The sequence below is a fragment of the Myotis brandtii genome, unplaced genomic scaffold (genome assembly GCF_000412655.1).
Source record: "Myotis brandtii unplaced genomic scaffold, ASM41265v1 scaffold422, whole genome shotgun sequence".
Classification (NCBI taxonomy): Eukaryota; Metazoa; Chordata; class Mammalia; order Chiroptera; family Vespertilionidae; genus Myotis; species Myotis brandtii.
In genome coordinates, this window is record NW_005366171.1 from 2,337,550 (window position 1) to 2,355,306 (window position 17,757).

Genomic DNA, 17,757 nt, shown 5'->3' on the forward strand with positions numbered 1-17,757 from the left:
TGTTAGATTTCTTTCATGTTTTTATGGTACTACTATAAATGGTAATAATTTTTAAATCTCAATATTCCAATGGTTAATTTTTATAGATTCCATAAATAATTATATTGTTTCTGAATAAGATAAGTTGTACTTCTTCCTTCCTAACGTGGATGTCTCTATTATTATTATTTTCTTGCCTTATTGCATGGCGAGGACTGTTAGTACAACATTGAGAAGTGGTGAAACAGACATCCATGTCTTGTTCCTGACCGTAGGGGTACAGTATTTTGTCTATTAAGTATGATGTTAGCTGTAGGGTTTTAAAATAAATACTATCTATAGTTTGAGCAAGTTCCCGTCTATTCCTGGTATTCTGAGAATTTTTACAGGGAATAAATGTTATATTTTGTCAAATCCTTTTGTTGCATTTATTGAGATGACCATATGGTTTTTATTTTTAAATTTCTTAATATGGTGAATTACACCAATTGATTTCAAATGTGAAACCAATCATGCATTCCTGGGATAAATCCTGCTTAACCATGGTATATTATTTTTTAAAATATATTGATGTAAATGGCTTTGATTTGCTAACTTTTTGTTTAGAAGATGTGAATCTATGATAATCAAGGATACTGGTGTATAGTGTTCTTTTACTGTCTTCTTCAGGCCAAGGTAACGCTGGGCTCACAGACTGAGTTGAATATATTCTCTTTGCATCAATTTTCTGGAAGAGTTTTTTTTTTTTTTTTTTTTTTTTTTATAGAATTGCTATTATTTCTTCCTTAAATACCTGGTAGAATTTACCAGTGAAATCACTTGGGCTTGAAGTTTTCAGCATGGAAATGTTTTAACTATAATTTAAATTTCCTTAATATGCCTATTCAAGTTATGTATTTTTTCTTGAGTGTGACAGTTTATGTTTTTCAAAGCATTTGTCCACTAATTGTTGATTCCTTTGGTACAAACTGTTCATAATATTCCCTTATGGTCATTTTAATACCTATAGAATCTGTAGTGATGTCATTTTTCTCATTTCTAATATTGATAATTTGTGTCTTCTTTCTTTGATGAGTCTGGCTAGAGGTTTATCAATTTTATTAATCTTTTCAAGTTGGCACAGAGATTTTTGGGCCCTAAAGGCAAGTCTGCTTCAAATAAATTTAGCCTTATTATATTATGTAGAATGATAGGCATCTCAGCCAATAAATTCATTCTATATAAGCATTTCCCAAAATATGTTGATAAATAGAGTTAGGCCTATCTTAGGCATCATCTGAATTCTGTTGTTCAAAATAATTTTGTATGTATCTTTTTTTCCCCATTAAAAAAAACACTTCATTGTTGAGAGTATTATAGATGTCCTCCCACTCCCTCCCCCCCTCCCCCCATTGTTCCCCTCCACTCCAGGCCTTCACCACCCTATGGTCTGTATCCATGGATAATGCATATATGCATATAAGTTCTTTGGTTAATCTCTTCCCATCCCCCTCCCCACTTCCTTCTGAGAATTTTGTATGTATCTTGATGAAGATAAAAAAGAAACAGATTTAAAAGTCTAAGCTATGTGAAGCATTTTAGTTTTGTTTTCCATTATGGAGTGAAATCTGCCAATTTCACTTATTTATGAGAAGAGAATCTGAAATGGAATTTGGAGGAACATGAATTTATAGAGTCTTATTTTTTGCCATGGGCCATTCAGTACTTTGTAAAATTTAAAGGCCCATAAAAATAAACTATGACTCAAATACCAGAAAAGATCAACATTTTGGGAATAAAATATAATAAGTTAAAATTGGATTTGCTTTCAGGAACTACAAATATTAAGCTACAAAAGATCCTATAGAGAATGGTATCAATATTTTAGACACACCCTAGAAAAATAAGTAGCTAAGATTAGTTTTTGTGTATTTTACAGATTAAGTTTAACAAACATTAATTGTGTGCCTTGTACCGTGCTAATCACCTTATTTAAGATTTTAAATCCTTTATACATATATATAAACCGAAGCAGAGAGGTTTAAAATTGTTAAAGATCAAAAATTAGTAAGTGAGACTGATTACAAATTCAGATTTACTTTATGGCTCATATAGTAAAAGCTTTAATGCAGACACCAAACTCTTGAGTATGCCATGAACCCATTAGCTGCAGCTATTTTGCCAATATTACTGGATACATTTTAAAGTTATCAACCTGTGTAAGGGCAGCTTAGCTCCTCACACATGTGCTCACAAGGGAAGCTCATATCTTCAAAGGTAAAATAGCTTTTGTCTTTGAAATGAGACCGATCATAGTGCTGGCATACAGTAACTGTGAGGAGAATCATTACAAAGCCAGACCACAATGAGTCAATTTACAACTTGAATAAACTTCAAAGGCAAAATTATAATTATTTTTTTTCTCAAAGTGGGAAATAATAAAAAAGTTCTAAGATGTCCTCAAAGACTTATTCCAATGCTAAAATAAAGGAGCTGCTCTCTTATACTTCATGTTTTCATTAATATTACGCATATTTTCCCCCTTGGTGTTATATCTTTAAAAGAAATTTTAGGCAAAGATTTCATTTTTGTACTTTGGATGTATTTTCCTTTTGAATGTGGTTCAACTATTTTAAGAAAAGGAAGCAGCCTGTAATGATATCATTCGAGCTAAGCCAATTTCTTTTAGCAGTAACAAAAAAATCTGCCAGATGTTGCTATTATGAAATAGTGATCTAGCATTTATAATTCATCGGACACCTGGATATACTGGCGTAAACAATGGCTTTTTATATGATGAGGCAGCTCTAATTTAAGATCAATGCTTCATCTGTTTTCTTTGTAAACTCTTATTAGCACTAATGCACAAGTCTGGGCATATTTCCATGGACTGCCTTTTGGCCTTCGGCGTGTTAGAAATGGTGAACAGCAGCGAACATATTCCACCTGGGGAAGTTTCGCCTGCTGCTGCGTAATTTTGCACTTATTTTAAAAATGTTGTTGGGCCTGCCGCTGAGAGACTGAGGACAGCACTAATTTGAATTGTCTGGCAAAAGCCAGAGTCATGTAAAGCGCCAGTGTTCACTCGAAAGGCATTCAGAGACGGCAGTTTCTAATGCCCAGGCCTAGTGTGAAGGAGATGATGACACACTGCCTTATAATTAAGTCAGCGAGAGTCAGAAGCACTATTTGTTAACCATAGTCTTCTAGAGTCTCTAGTTTTTCAATGAATAAACAATTCCTTTTCAGCACAAAATAATTTGATTTACCAAAGCTGATACCTATCATAGCCACCCACCCATGAAATCCTGCAATTAAGGTCAGATGCTCGCTCTGCCACGACTTGTCTGCACTCAGGTGATTACGTATGAGGTTCTAGGTCAAAGCAGGGTTCAGACTAATTTTTAACGAGGTACAGCCAGATCTGAAATCATACAAAAGGGGTCTTTAGACCCGGAACAACATTATTTTCTACAGTTTGTGAAGCATTCACTTAGAAATAACTGAGCTTTTATTAAAAATCAAACTGTTTTCAAAGTTAGAACTGGTTTACATAGAACATTTGAATTTTAAGTCTTTATTTAAAATAAAGTTACTTTATTTAAAATAAATACACCTCAAGTTAGTTTATAGAATTTAACATGATGCAATTTTAGCATCTACTGTGATGTATTCTAAACATAATAGGAATGTAATTTAGTACTTTGTTTTAGTGTATGTTGAAATGTTAAGAGGTACTCACAGAGCACAGTTGACTTTCCAATATTCTCGATTACTCCTATCCAGCCCACCCCACTCCACCCCAACAATACACCACAGGCTTTACATCCCAAGCAATTATTATTATCTTTGAGACACAATGAATGATGTTCCATCTGCGAGGCAGGTATGTCTTATAGGAGAACCTCCCGTCTCTTACTGATTGTGAGTGGATTCTGTTGCTGACTGTTTAGCTATGTGGAGATCTACAAGTTGAACATGGACATTTAACACATTTAATAGTGTATTTAACTTAAGCCAAATCCAGCCATACAAACTCAGTCCCCTATATCTCTCCCTCAATTTAAGGGAAGGAATAAATTTTTTTTTAAAATTGATTTTACAGAGGGAGGAAGGGAAAGAGAGAGAAAAACATGGATGTGAGAGAGATACATCGATTGGGTTGCCTGCCATATGAGCCCTGACCGGGAATGGAACTTGCAACCTTTTGGTATATAGGACAATGCTCCAACCCACTGAACCACACCAGCCAGGGCAAGGAAAGGGATTTTTAAAAGGTAAAAAGCCCAAAAAGAGGTGGGAAGAATGGGAGGAGAGACAGTAGCAGGCCAAGAAAATCCAGTAAATTTTTGAAAGATGGAAAATAGAAGAATAGCAATTATGTGATAGAAAATGAGAAGCTATATTGGGATACCCCTATAGGATGAAATGATTTGAGAAGGTAACAGTTTGCCTATAAACCCAGAAAGGCTCAGAACTCAGAGGCCCAAGTGCTAACATACAAAGGGGTGAAATGAGAGCGAAAAATGAGGACAGGTTCTAAGTCATAGAGGCGGTCGGAGACTTCATGCGATTACCTTTCTGCAAACAAGAGAGATTGTTCTCTGGGAAAACCAAACTTGATAAGCTCTGGCCTTGGGAACACCAGACACACTGGGCAAGTGATCAGGCTTGAGAATAAAAAAGCTTGTCAAGTACAGATCTGCACACTTGCCTGAGACTTCCCTGCTCTGCTCCAGAAAGCAGGCAGGCAGGCTCAGGAGGACGCTGGGCGCCAGACACAACACCTTCTCTGGAGAAACTAAATAGCCGCCGTTCTCTTTTTCTGGACTCCAGCCTACCGACATGTTGAACTTACTAATTAAAAACACTTTGCAAGTTCATCGAAGTATAATTTACATGTAATAAAATGTCCCAATTTTAAGCATTATAGGTTGATTAGTTTTGGTCATTGTGTACACACTGTACAGTCATGTAACCACCACCACAATCAGGACACGGAGCAGTTCCCTCATCTAAAACTTAGTTCATGCCTCTCCGTGGTCCATCCTGTCCCCTGACCACTGGTCCCAGCCAAACACTGATCTGTGTTCTATAACTGTGGTTTTGCCTTTTGCAGAATTTCCTACAAATGAAGTCATTCAGTGTGCTGTCTTTTTTCCCCAGCTTTTTTCCCCATAATTGAGATTTTATTGTTTGTTTTGAGGATCAGTACAGAGACATTTCAATTTGTACACAATTCTTAACATACGTACCAAAAATGTAGTCATGTAGTTGTGATTCTTTTCTAAAAAGATATTCCAGTGACTTTCCAGCTTAAAATTTGGAGGCTAATTTTCCTTAATAGAATATCAAGTACTAATATCTTCAAAGGTTGATAAGCTGTTACATCAAAGTCCCACTCATTCACAATTTAATATCATATGCTCCAACATAATCAAATTTTCAATCTTTCACAACACACTAACAAAGGTACTAGGAAAACTGGACTACCACACCAGAGATGTTACAGATGCACACAGTTCTGACGGGGAGAGCCAAGATCAGCAGTGGTTTTCTTTAGGAAACAATGCTACCAAAAACATGGGAATAGAAGTAATTTAAAATGTTCAAGACATAGCAAATGCACAACTGACTCCAAATTGCCATTTAGTTGCTTTGTAATAGAGGATATAAAAACTACCCTCATCTATGGAATGTTAAGCTGACTGACACCCAAGACAATCAAAGCCTCCCATATTCAATATCCCACTCTTTGCTGGTTGTACCAAAAAATAAACAACCAGCAAATGGTTTCACCTCTTAAAAAAAAAAAAAAGCATTTACACTTAAAAAAATGGGATGAGGTAGAATTCCCTCCTTCTTAAAAATGTTTCTAGAGTTACTAAAAAACTTGCATTTACAAAATAGTTGATAAAACTATTCCTCTGGATTGTACAAGAAGGGAGACAGGGACCACGGATAAGACATGGTCTAAGATATTTCAGACTTGGCTTCTTCCTCTCCTGCTTCATCTGAGGCTGGACTCTCCTGGATTTTAATTTCTCCATTTTCTGCAGGTAGATCTTCTTTAGGTTCCTGGTCAGCCACTTCGGCCTGCTTTCCCTTTGCTCCCCTTTTCCCTTTTGCTTGCACTTTTTTTGTCTGCAGATTTATTTTTTTTTTGCCACCTTTTTTGGCTTTGTTTCCACTTTTGCAGGAACAGGTTTGTCTGACAATCTTGCCGACTTCCTCTTGGGCTCCTCCTTGGCAGAGCAGACCTTTCTCTTGGGTATCCTGGCGGTGGGGTGGCGCGTGCTGGGTGTCTGAGGGCCACGTGCGCCTAGTGGCTTCTCAAACCTGGGCTGCCTGGCTGCTGCCACTTCTTTCGCCGCCCAAGCTACTTGGACCCGTAATGGGGGCAGTGGGAGCTTTGCCTGGCTTTTTTCACAACCAAAATGATTTTAAGATTCACCATGTTTTTGTGTATATTATTATTTCACTCCGTTTGCTTGCTGAGTAGTATTCCTTTGTCTGAATACACCTGAATTTGTTCATCTGCTCACCAACTGAGGGGCAAGCTACCCCTTCCTAGTCACACCCATTCCCTTCCTTTCATTCTCTCTAAGCCCTGGAAACCATTTATTCTCTAGCTCCATATTCTTGTCATTTTGAAAATGTTATATAGAAATGGAATCATATAGTGTGTGACCATTTGAGATGGCTTTTTTCCCTTTCTCTTAACACAATGCTCTTGAGATCCATTCAAGTTGCTGCCTGTATCAACAGGTCATTCCATCTTTATTGTTGAGGTGTATGCCATGGTATGGATGTAACAGTTTGCTTAGCTATTCATCTATTGCAGGACACTTTGTCCCCTTCCTGCCTCCAATTTTTGGCTATTATAAATAAAACGTGTAAAAACAAAACTTTTATATTTGAGGTGAGTTTCTTATAAGTAGCATATAGTTAGGGCATAATATATTTAGACCATTTCCATTTAATTATTGCTATGTTAGCGCTTAAATCTGTCATTTTACTTTGTTTTCAGTCTGTTCTATTTTTTCTTTTTTTTTTTTTTAGATTTTGTAACGTATTTTTATTATTTTTTAACCTGGTTACAAGTATAATACATCATGATACTAAAATCTTTGTTTTCTTTTTCCTGACTTCTGTGGATCACCTGAATACTTCTTAAAATTCCATTTTGATTTATCTATAGTATTTCGGGTGTACAGCTTAGTGGTTAGACAGTCATATACTTTACATATTTTCCCACCAATATTTCCAGTACCCAGCTTTATATAGCTTTCTTAGTGGTTGTTCCAGGTATTATAGTCTATATCTTACCACACTTTACTGACATTTTACTGCTTTCAGTGAAGTATAGAAACCTTACTTCCCTTTCTGTTCTCCCATTTAAAATATAATGGTCTTGCCCTGGCCAGTGTGGTTCAATTGGTTGGATATCATCCTGTACACCAACAGGTGGTAAGTTTGGATTCCTGGTCTGGGCACATACCTAGATTGCGGGTTTTCCCCAGTTGGAGTGCATGCAGGAGGCAACCAATCAGTTTTTCTTTTGCACATCAATGTTTCTCTCTCTCTCTCTCTCTCTCTCTCTCTCTCTCTCTCTCTCTCTTCCTCTCTCTAAAACAAAAAACAAAAAACAATTGTCTTAACTATTTCTTCCAGGTATATTGAGAATCACATCAACCATCAAACAATTTAGAAAACTCAAGAGAAGAAAAGTCTACTGTATTTACCCATATTTTCCTTTCTGCTATCCCAAGATTCCTTCTCTTATCATTTATTTTCTTTTTAAATATATTTTTATTGATTTCAGAGAGGGAGAGGGAGAGAGAGATAGAAACATCAATGATGACAAGGAATCATTGATTGGCTGCCTCCTGCATGTCCCACACTGGGGATCAAGCCTGCAACCCAGGCATGTGTCCCAACCGGGAATCCAACCGAGACCTCCTGGTTCATAGGTCGACACTCAACCACTGAGCCACGCTGGGTGGGCCTATCATTTATTTTCTGTTTGAAAAATTTTCTTTAGCCATTTAGAAATCTATAATGCATTTCAAATAAATTTTCGTGAATGATGTAAAGGTCATAGAGATATCCAGTTATTCCAAAAGATAGAAAGCCACTGCTAATGAGTATAGAGTTTCTTTTTGGGGTGATAAAATGTTCTAAAATTGATTGTGGTCATCGTACAAGTCTGAATAAAATACTAAAAACTTTAAAATTATATACTTTAAATAAAATTTAAATATTACACAGTGAATCAAAAAGCTGATCAAGTAATTAATAGAATAAAAAACCAAAAACATAACTGTACACCCAATTGGTCTCTTCAGAAGACCTGGTTCTAATTATTATTCCTGAAAACATTCCCACCTTTTCTTCTAATACATGGCTGAAACCAATGTATTTCAAAGAGGCTCACTGTTCTGACAAATATGTTTGATATGCCAGAGTCCATTCATTGCTGTGGTGCAGATGAAGCAAAGCTGGAAATGTTAACCCTGTTTCCCTTGGCCAATTTAGCACTGGTGCCAATGCAAACCCAGTGCCATCTGATTCTCAAGCCCAATCCTGACCAAGGCCCCATTAGCAGTTTTATCTAATGTGCCTGAGATGAAGGTAGGAAGGAGTCTACAGCATTCACATCTCCCCAACCCTGGTTCCCACTGGATTTTACTGGATTATATACCTGGTTTCTGTCTGGTCTCCTGATTAGCCCTGAGTAGGCCACCTAGTAGAACCGAGTCAGTGTTCTCAACCTCTTAGGCTGGCTTGGCTGGGGCCTGATTCTTTCTCTAGGGGTTAGGCTGTACTTCTTATATTCCCAGGCACAAGCTCAAGTCCTCCCAAACTGGGAAGACTACAGGCTGGGTTTCAGGCCCTACCATTACCTACTCTAGGTCAAACCTTCTTGGAGAACAGGCCCATGTTTGCTTCTCTTCTTGGGAGATGGTAATTTAGAGTCTGGCCGCTTCACATGGGGGACCCAGCCAATATGCAACTCAGCTTAGTTTCAGAAACCAACTAGTTTTCTCCTCCATTCCCAGGAATCCACTGCTGAGACCTCAGGAAGTCTCAGGGCTGACTCCATCACTTATGGCAGGAAGGCACCTGGCACAGCTCTGCAAATGCTAGTTCTTTTCTTCCCTCATATCAAGTCAACTAAAGCATGCTCTACTCACCTGGTGCACACAGTCTAAGAATTGCAGGAAGACTGGGGTAAAACCACTACCCTGACAGTTGAGGGTCAAGCTGCTCCGCTGACTGAATTTATGACCAAAAGAGAGCCACTCTTTTTCAACCAACATCCGGAAGCCTTCAAGTGTCCTATAAAAGGGATCACTGAGTAACTGCACCAGGGATGTCACCTAAGGCACAAGCAGATGGACACTTATTATTTTCAGTCCTGAAAAAATCCTCTTGCTAAGACAAAGTACTTCCTTTTGATGATAGCTAACTCACCAACAAAGTTACCTGGGCAGCAAACTTGTTCACTAACTGCTCCAGGACAGCCAATTAAATTAATCCTGCAAACTTTCTAGTAAAAATTAAAAGTCAAATTCATTTTGTCTACATGTTTTCTTTCAGGGAATCCAGATTTTAATCCTTACCTGGCTAGTTTGCCGACTGTGACTTTCTTCTAGGTTAATTAATAAGGCCAGAGGATCAGTTCAAACCTACTTTTTGGCAGGCGTAGATTAATGTCTTATTATAGTTCACATTCAGACCTTTCCTTTTCACTCTGGAGTAAGTAAGGGAGGAGCTTAGAGGGAACCAGGCAAAGGACTGACAAAACCTGGGAAGGACGGCCCATGTCCCACACTGCAGGCCAAGGAGCGCCATGCGCATGCCTGCCTGGTGCACCTGTGTTGTGGCACCCGATGCCCGAGCCAGAGCTGCAGGCTATGTAAGCCCTGGAAGCCCACAGCACAGAGCTTCCTGATGGACACCAGGGGGTGTTTAACACAGGACTTTTTCTGTTGCTACAAATTAGTCACTAATCAAAAGGTTCACCTGTAGAATTTAAAAACTAATTGTAATACAAATTCGTACATATACAACCAAATATATGAGAATATGTGTAAGAGTTTACTTGTGCTGTGATGTCCCAGCCTTCTTCCAAACAGACCAACACGGAGGAACCATTCTCCAGGACCTCGGACACCACCACGGCCAGCTGCATGATCCTGTGAAGCTGAGATGGGGAAAGAGCCACGATTAGAGCCAGGGCTTTCTGAGCACCCAGAACAGACAGACTTGCTGTCAGCCTTAGATAACCAAACAAGTTAGGGATAAAGTACTTGACCTAAACGTGAGTTTTAAACACTTAAAGTTCTTTGTCAAAATAAAGATTAAGCAATGTGTTCAAGGGATACATGATGAGATAAATTGATCTTAAATGATTTCCCCTGACGTAGAATATTTATAATTTCATAGAGTGGAAAAGTCAGAGATTCTAAGCAGCCCCCCCCCCCCCCCCCCCCGCACCCGACAGAGTTATTGGACTTAACATTTGTTTTTCTATGATGATGTAGTAAGTTCTATTTTGGATACTCTTAATTTTTCTGGAATTAGATAGTGGGGATGTTTGCACAACTTAGTTATTATACTAAAAATCACTGAATTATATACTTTAAAAGGATGAATTTTATGATGAGTTATATCTTTAAAAAGGACACTCTTATTTGTCTGTATGGGAAGAAAACTTATACTTGTGCTTAGCTTTTAAAGCCAAGCCACTGACTCACAGTCTCCAATGAACCATTAGGTTGTGAGCACAGCATATAGATTTCAAAGTCAAATGTGCAATGCATCACTTGACATAATTTGCAGAATGAATTCAATTTTGAACTGAAATAGAAAACCCCGTGTTTTAAACAGAGCTAGCTATTTTATTTATTTACTAGAGGCCTGGTGCACGAAATTCGTGCAAGGGGCTTGGCCCTCATAGCCCTAGCTTTGTCCAGAAGGTCGCCTGGAAGGACGTCCAGAAGGTCGTTCGGCTGTCCGGTCTAATTAGCATATTTTGCTTTTATTATAGATTTTTATTATTTTTATTTTTTTTGAGCTAGCTATTTTAAACACAGGAACAAGGCACACGTCCTCTCCAGCACTGGGAAGCTCCTCACCCACTGTTCCTGTAGACAGCTATTTCCAGGCCTGAATTCTCTTGCACTTAGCACTTGCTCTGAGTTAACTTTTAAAATGCCAATATCTCAAGTAGAGCAATGCTTTCTACTGTTTTTGGGGGGGCACTAACTTCTGGTATGGATCTACTTTGGAATAAGGAGCAAAACACAGAATGTACCAGAAACACAGATAGGCTGGTGGTGGGAACAGTTTGGGCTGGGGCTCATAACTTAGGGACAGAAGAGAGTATTGATCAGCTCCTTTTGTGTGTTCTCAAAGGATCCGGAATAGCCTTAATAGTAACATACACTGATATAGACTTATGTATTATGTTTTTATTTAAAATTTTTACTGGGGGAGGGGGGTTGAGAGAGAGAGAGAGAGAGAGAGAGAGAGAAACATCGATGCATTCATTGGTTGTTTCTTTTATGTGCCCTGACTGGGGATCGAACCCGCAACCTTGGTGTATTGGGACAAAGCTCTAACCAACTGAGCTACCCAGCCAGGGCTGATACCCTGATACAGGTTTACAACCAATTGTACTATACGTGGCTGTTTTTTTTATAGTTTAAGTACCTTAAAAATAGTTACTGCACTGGGTACTCACATCATTTTTTGGCTTTTTTTTTTTTGCCTTTTAGTCTGATACACTGTGGGAAACAACTATTTTTCCTCCTCAAGGGAGGCAGGAGGCTTGGAGGCAGAGGGGCCAGGTGATAGAGGGGCTGGAACTCATGCGGGGGAAGGAGCAATGGCCACAGCATCAGGAGCCTAAAGACAAGGCTGAGGCTGTAGTGCAGACATGTTCTTGGCCCAATGTCTGCGTCAGTGTCTAAAACATGCGTGTCATAAATGTCTATGTGTGCTGGTTACCTACTTCTCCCCAATTTTGCAATAAGAGTTCAATTAAAACAACCCAAGCTTGACTCAGCTGAAGGAAGGATATGTGGTTTTCCCTTAACCTTAGGGAAGCCTCAGGGCACCCAAAGTGCCTGCGGTGGCTGTTTTGGGGGTTAATCTAAAATCTAGAGACATGGACCAGGCAGAGACAAATGCAAGGTCAGACAGTAAGAGAGAAGGGCCTTGGAGTCCTGGACCCTCACTCTGTTGACAACAGAGCAGGAGGCCTAAAAATATATGCTGATTAAATTTATTGTATATAAAAAAGTGTCCACCTAAAAATAATGACCTCCCCTTAGCACCCTATGGAGACCACGTTTTCAATTACAGAGAGAAAAACCTGGGATGGAGAAGTCTGCCTCTCATCTCCTGTAGCATAAGCGTTCCTGGAACCAAAAGGCTTTTATGGAGGTACCCAGTAAAGGCAGACGGCAGGGCATGGGGGAACACAGTATTTCCCTCAAATGCCAACTCTGTATATCCTTGAGGTCAAAGGCAAGTCACTCCAGACATTACCTGTGGAAACCACTCGGAGTCTCCCAGAGCCTTCAGGAAGGTCACGTCTGAGTCCGTAGGAATGGTGCTTGGGACACAGGCCCTCATCAACTTTTTAAAACTGGCTTTCACTTGTCGGATGTCATGAAATTCAACGGGAACAAACTCACAATTTAAAGCAAATTCTAACTTAAAGTTCTGTGGATAAAGATGCAGAGAATTAGGCAGATGAAGTGTCATGGTAAGAGAGCAGTGATTTCAACAGGGCAGTGCTTAAATGATATACAGCTATGGGGGCCAAGTAGCTGCAGGGGCTGCAATGGGTCAGGAAAACCAGTCTTGTGTGGCTAGGTGTCCAGATGGCTAGAAAGTCCTGCACCGAGGCCTACTGGTTTCCCTCAGCTGCTGTCATTCCGAGACCCTGAAGAGACTACTGGTCGGTGGGAACCTGATGGGCGCTTGTAACATCACATATCAGCCAATATAAAGCCATGGACCTGAAGTCTGGAGAGGACCAGTGATACATGGACAGCACGGTTAATACAAAACTGCAAATGAAGTCTCCCGAGATGCACACTGTGATGAAAAGGCAATATGTTGCTGAGGTTCCAGAACTCTAAAATTCAAGTTTGTAGAGATACACATATTTGTTTCTTATTAAGCAAGTAAAACAGTCATTGGAAAAATGAAAAGAAAAAAAAAAGTGAAGATAAACATTGAGAAGAAAATAAAAACTACTATCTTACTGCCCTAACATGTAGGTAGGTACTCCTTTAAAGTCAAAATAAAAAAATTCTACACAGTAAAACATGAAAGGCTTTGCTGATTTCTAGCTTTGGGACAATATTTTTTCACGCATTAGGACACGTGCCAAGCTATATTTATTTGAATGTATTTATCATTTATACTTTTAATCCACGTGGAATTTATCCTATGTGAGGTTGCATTTGTAGTTAAAGAATGCTTACCTGATGGCACAATTGTATATTTTATTTTGATAACTTAGTCACCTAATTTTGAAGATTTAAAAATTCTCTAACTTCTCTTGCTACACAATGAATTAATTTTCTTATATCCTTCCCACTTTCCTCACATTCTGCCCAAATGACACTACTGGGTCATCTGCTTTCCTAAGAGTAAAACTGCTTTCTGGAGGCTGGTTGTACAACAATGTGAATGTATTTGACACTATGGACTAAAGGAGGATAAATGTTATGTTATCTGTATTTACCAAAATTAAAAAAAAATGCTGCAAGGACTTATTATAGGGTCCATGTTATGTTTTGTATTGGCTATTTTAGAGTACTTTTAAAACGGCCTATTAAAGTTTTAAAGTAAAAAGCAAAAACTCCCAAATTAAAAAAAATAGCATTTCTAATATGTATCAAGAAAAAAAGTTTCTTTATCTTAGTAATTCCACTTTTAGGAGTAATCTAAAGTGTAGAGAAAGAACCCTATTGAATCATATCTCAATTAAAAATAATAAGCTATATGCTTGAAAATATGACTGTAATTTTATATATTGAAGATAAAGAAATGGAAACATTCAACAATATGGAATGTTACATAGTGATTAAAATGATTATAAAGAATATTACATAACATGGAAACATGCTATGGTTAGAATAAAGAACTTGGCTGTACGCATGGGTTCTTTTCTATTAGTTATTTTTTAAAAGTTATAATAGATAACAGATAGTTTACTTTTCAGGAACACTACTTTCCTTTCCATTCCCAGCTACAAAGGAGCTAGGCATGCCTGTCTCATAAACCTGGAGTTATCAGCCATAGTGTTGAGACACTGTTAAGTCGTAAGGAACTTATCAGTAAGTATAAAGTATTAAAGTCTGTGAATTAGAACTACGACCAATTCAAGATTATTCAGAGGAAGCCACTCTCACTTGCTTTCCTCGGTGTTTCCTTTGTTGGGAGGCAAGGAGTGGAGCTGCAGTTAGAGAGCACGGTGCTGGCCTGAACGTGGCTCAGGTTGGACAGGTATGGACAGTGCTCCATAGGCACAATTACATTACAACAAGCAGAACCTGAATGGGACGTACAAAAATCCCAATAACTGCTGTGCAAGGAGGGCGAGATTATGTTTTTAAAACTTAATTCTTTATCGATAAAAGAAATATCAGAAAGAAAAAAGAAAGACAGAAAGAAGAAAGTGAAGGAGGAAGGGAAATAGGGTCCCCAGTGGCCGGTTTTTCTTAGTCATATGTGCACAGCCACACAGCAAACCTGAGGACTGATGTGCAAAGGATATGGCAGAGATGAGCATTCAAGAGACAACCTTGGGGAGTGACTGCAATCATGAGTACGTGGTGTGCTCAAGTGCAGGGTGTGTACTCTGGGAGACACTAGTGCCAAGGGGGCTGTGCTGGCTGCAACCCTGGGTTGCTGTTGAAAGGTGTTCCAACTATTTTCTGGAGAGAAAGTATCTGCTGTGTCAGAAGACACGTGTGCATATTTAAACACGGAGCATTACCCAGCAGTTTCATGACTCCTACCCTAAAGGCTGGTAACTAAGTGGCTGCAGCAGCCTCGGCAGTGGGGGAAGAGCTTGCCACCGAAGGGATGACTCAGCCACTGGCATCTTGAGGACCCAGAATGTGGGATCCTGCCCACAGCTCCGTCCACAGTTCAACCAAAGGTCTGTCTGCACTGTCCCGTGACAACTGAGGTGCTAGACTAAACTTTGGGGGATTTTCTGAATTAACAAATGCTTTTATTTCCCCCACACCTGTCAACAGCAATGAACTTTATTTTGTGCTGGGTAAATTGCAAAAACATTATCTGCTTTTGGAGATAGGGACTATCTTTATAATTTATAGGACCTGAGCATAGTGAAGCTCTTTAGCATAATAATTAAAAAAATAAAGGGGAGCCTGGCTGGCGTGGCTCAGCGGTTGAGCATCAACCTATGAACCAGGAGGTCAGTTTGATTCCCAGTCAGGGCACATGCCTGGGTTGCGGGCTTGATTCCCAGTGTAGGGTGAGCAAGAGGCAGCCGATCGATGATTCTCTCTCATTATTGATGTTTCTATCTCTCTCTCCCTCTCCCTTCCTTTCTGAAATCAATAAAAATATATTTGAAAAAATAAAGGGGCTTAGCATCTAATAGTTTGAATGTTCTGACATATCTCAGGACACGTGCCTCTGCATATACAGCCTGTGAAGCTTCAAAAAAGGCAACTTAGAGAACACAGCCTGGCCTTCCCTCGCTCCAGTGCAGCGAGTGCCACCATCTTCTTCCCACTCTTCTACCTCCTGGCTGCTTTCTTTGTCAATAGGTTTTCAATAGCAAAACCCTCTGTTTTGCCGTAGACACAGATTCCTGGGGAAGCTGAACTAAGATAGTGGAAAAACAGCCTGGGTAAGCCTTATTATTTCTTTTTTGTGGGTATACATTCCTAATATTCCTGATGTTTATGCTGATCTAGTTATGATTATGAAAAATACTTCTTTTCATAGCTAATAAACATGTAAAAGTGTACATACTTATCTATCAAGGTACATGTAGACATACATACATATATAATGAGCTAAGTGTTTTTACTATTATTAACTCCAGGTTAAGAATCCATGCTGTAAAGGAAAAAAAAAAAAAAATCCTAGGAAAGCTGATTTATGAGATAAGTTAAAACTGCCTCCAAATATCTATAAAGTTTCTAAGTGAGAAAAAGAAATCTTACCCTTAGTTGTGACTTTTCACCAAATATATAAAGGGCTGGTTGGCGTTTCAAGAGCTGGTTTTGCAGATAGGCGCTGTTACTATAGGAGGCCGAGTGATCCTTGCCTGCCAGCCGGGCGCCAACATCAATGAAGGACGTTGGAGAACTGATCAGGCGAGTGCTAGAGCGAAGACTTGCCCATACACCTTTACAAAAGCCAAAATAATCGAGTGAGGTAATCTGATGTGGGAATGCCACTGAGCTGGGAAAAAGACGCATGCTCTGTAGGTATCGTTTTAGAGGTAACAGCAAGGTAATTAATCTAGGACCTAGATTCTAGGTAATCATGGATCATACTGGTCATTTGTCATTTACCTTTACAATGTATAAGCACTATTGAATACAGCATCAAGATTAGGCGTGGAAGGACTAAGCAGTCAGCCACGTCAATCCTATGGCTGTATTTTGATGTACAGTCAGTGTTTATGAGTAAACACTGGGATCATAAATAGGAAGAGCGCACTGGCACTGGGCAACAAAAACGCAGGCGGGGCAACGAGGAAGCCTGGGCAGGAGAATGTGACTCCATTTCTCTGGGCTTCGTGAAATAAGAACATGCTTCTGCTTCAGTCAATCAATTCAACAAGAAATCTAGATTAAGAATGACATTAGAACTTTACTAAACCTACTAAAATCTCAGGCTGGATTTGGAATATGTGTGCATCATGCCAAAATGATGCAATTTAAAGTTAGTAAAGATTATATTACACTCTTTCCCCCAGTACACTTAGTAATGTACATTGCACTGAATCTTAGGAGGCTTTATGTAAAATTTATAGTCAGAGGCAGATGTCTTCTAAGGGAAAGGCCAAGCTGAGCTGCTAGAGGAATCTCCTAAGTGACCTTAGTTACATTCATTAGAAAAATCAAGGATTCCTATATGCAACTAGACGGTTGGATATTAAATATCCAGACCCCAAAGCACACGCTAAGTCTAACATGTGACTGGCAATGCAGCACCTTTACAACGTAGCCCCTTATAAGTCCTATAAACGGTGGGGTTCACCTGGGGGATGTGTTGCGGTATAAGATACCGCAGCTGCTTCCCCTGCGTGGGCTTCCTCTCCAGGTTTGGAAAGGCTCTTTGAGAGGCTTTCCTCTTTGCCAAATGTTAAATTAAGCCTCATTTCTTGCCCAGAAGTCACTGCGATAATGTCACACTGGCTCCTCTCTTTATGAGCGATTATAGGGTCAGGAGACCAGTTCCTAAGAAAAGGTTTTATAGGTGATTTCTGCTTAACGTAGATGAATCTTTCTATGTAACCCCTAAACTTGTCTTAGATATTATGGCAAGCTTTTGTAAATGAAATCACAGAGGAAATTCAGAATGGGAGTGAGAGTAAAAGATAATTTGACAGACAAAGGTGATAAACATCACTGGTAACACACGTTTTCATATGAAGGTGGTTAAAAAGAATGACACATCAGGACCGATAATACAGTACCTTGGTTATGGACTCTTCCCTTAGTTGAAGATTTGGGATTTGACTGAGTAAAACATGTATCTCTGTGCCCATGCACTAGG

General features: G+C 39.2%; 1 protein-coding gene and 1 pseudogene across 4 annotated transcripts in view; both read right to left on the reverse strand.

The window, feature by feature from the left end:
• SBF2 (SET binding factor 2) overlaps positions 1–17,757 on the reverse strand; it is a 319,520-nt gene that overhangs the window by 21,072 nt on the left and 280,691 nt on the right. For 3 of the 4 annotated variants that reach the window (XM_014545863.1, XM_014545862.1, XM_014545861.1), the window contains 4 exons: positions 16,194–16,378; positions 12,520–12,696; positions 10,067–10,168; positions 9,156–9,341 (listed from right to left, as the gene is read on the reverse strand). In XM_014545863.1, coding sequence (XP_014401349.1) covers positions 9,156–9,341; positions 10,067–10,168; positions 12,520–12,696; positions 16,194–16,378 — 650 coding nt within the window. The remainder of the gene's footprint in view (positions 1–9,155; positions 9,342–10,066; positions 10,169–12,519; positions 12,697–16,193; positions 16,379–17,757) is intronic. The other variant, XM_014545864.1, reaches the window with a different exon arrangement.
• On the reverse strand, positions 5,776–6,401 carry LOC102250950 (annotated as a pseudogene).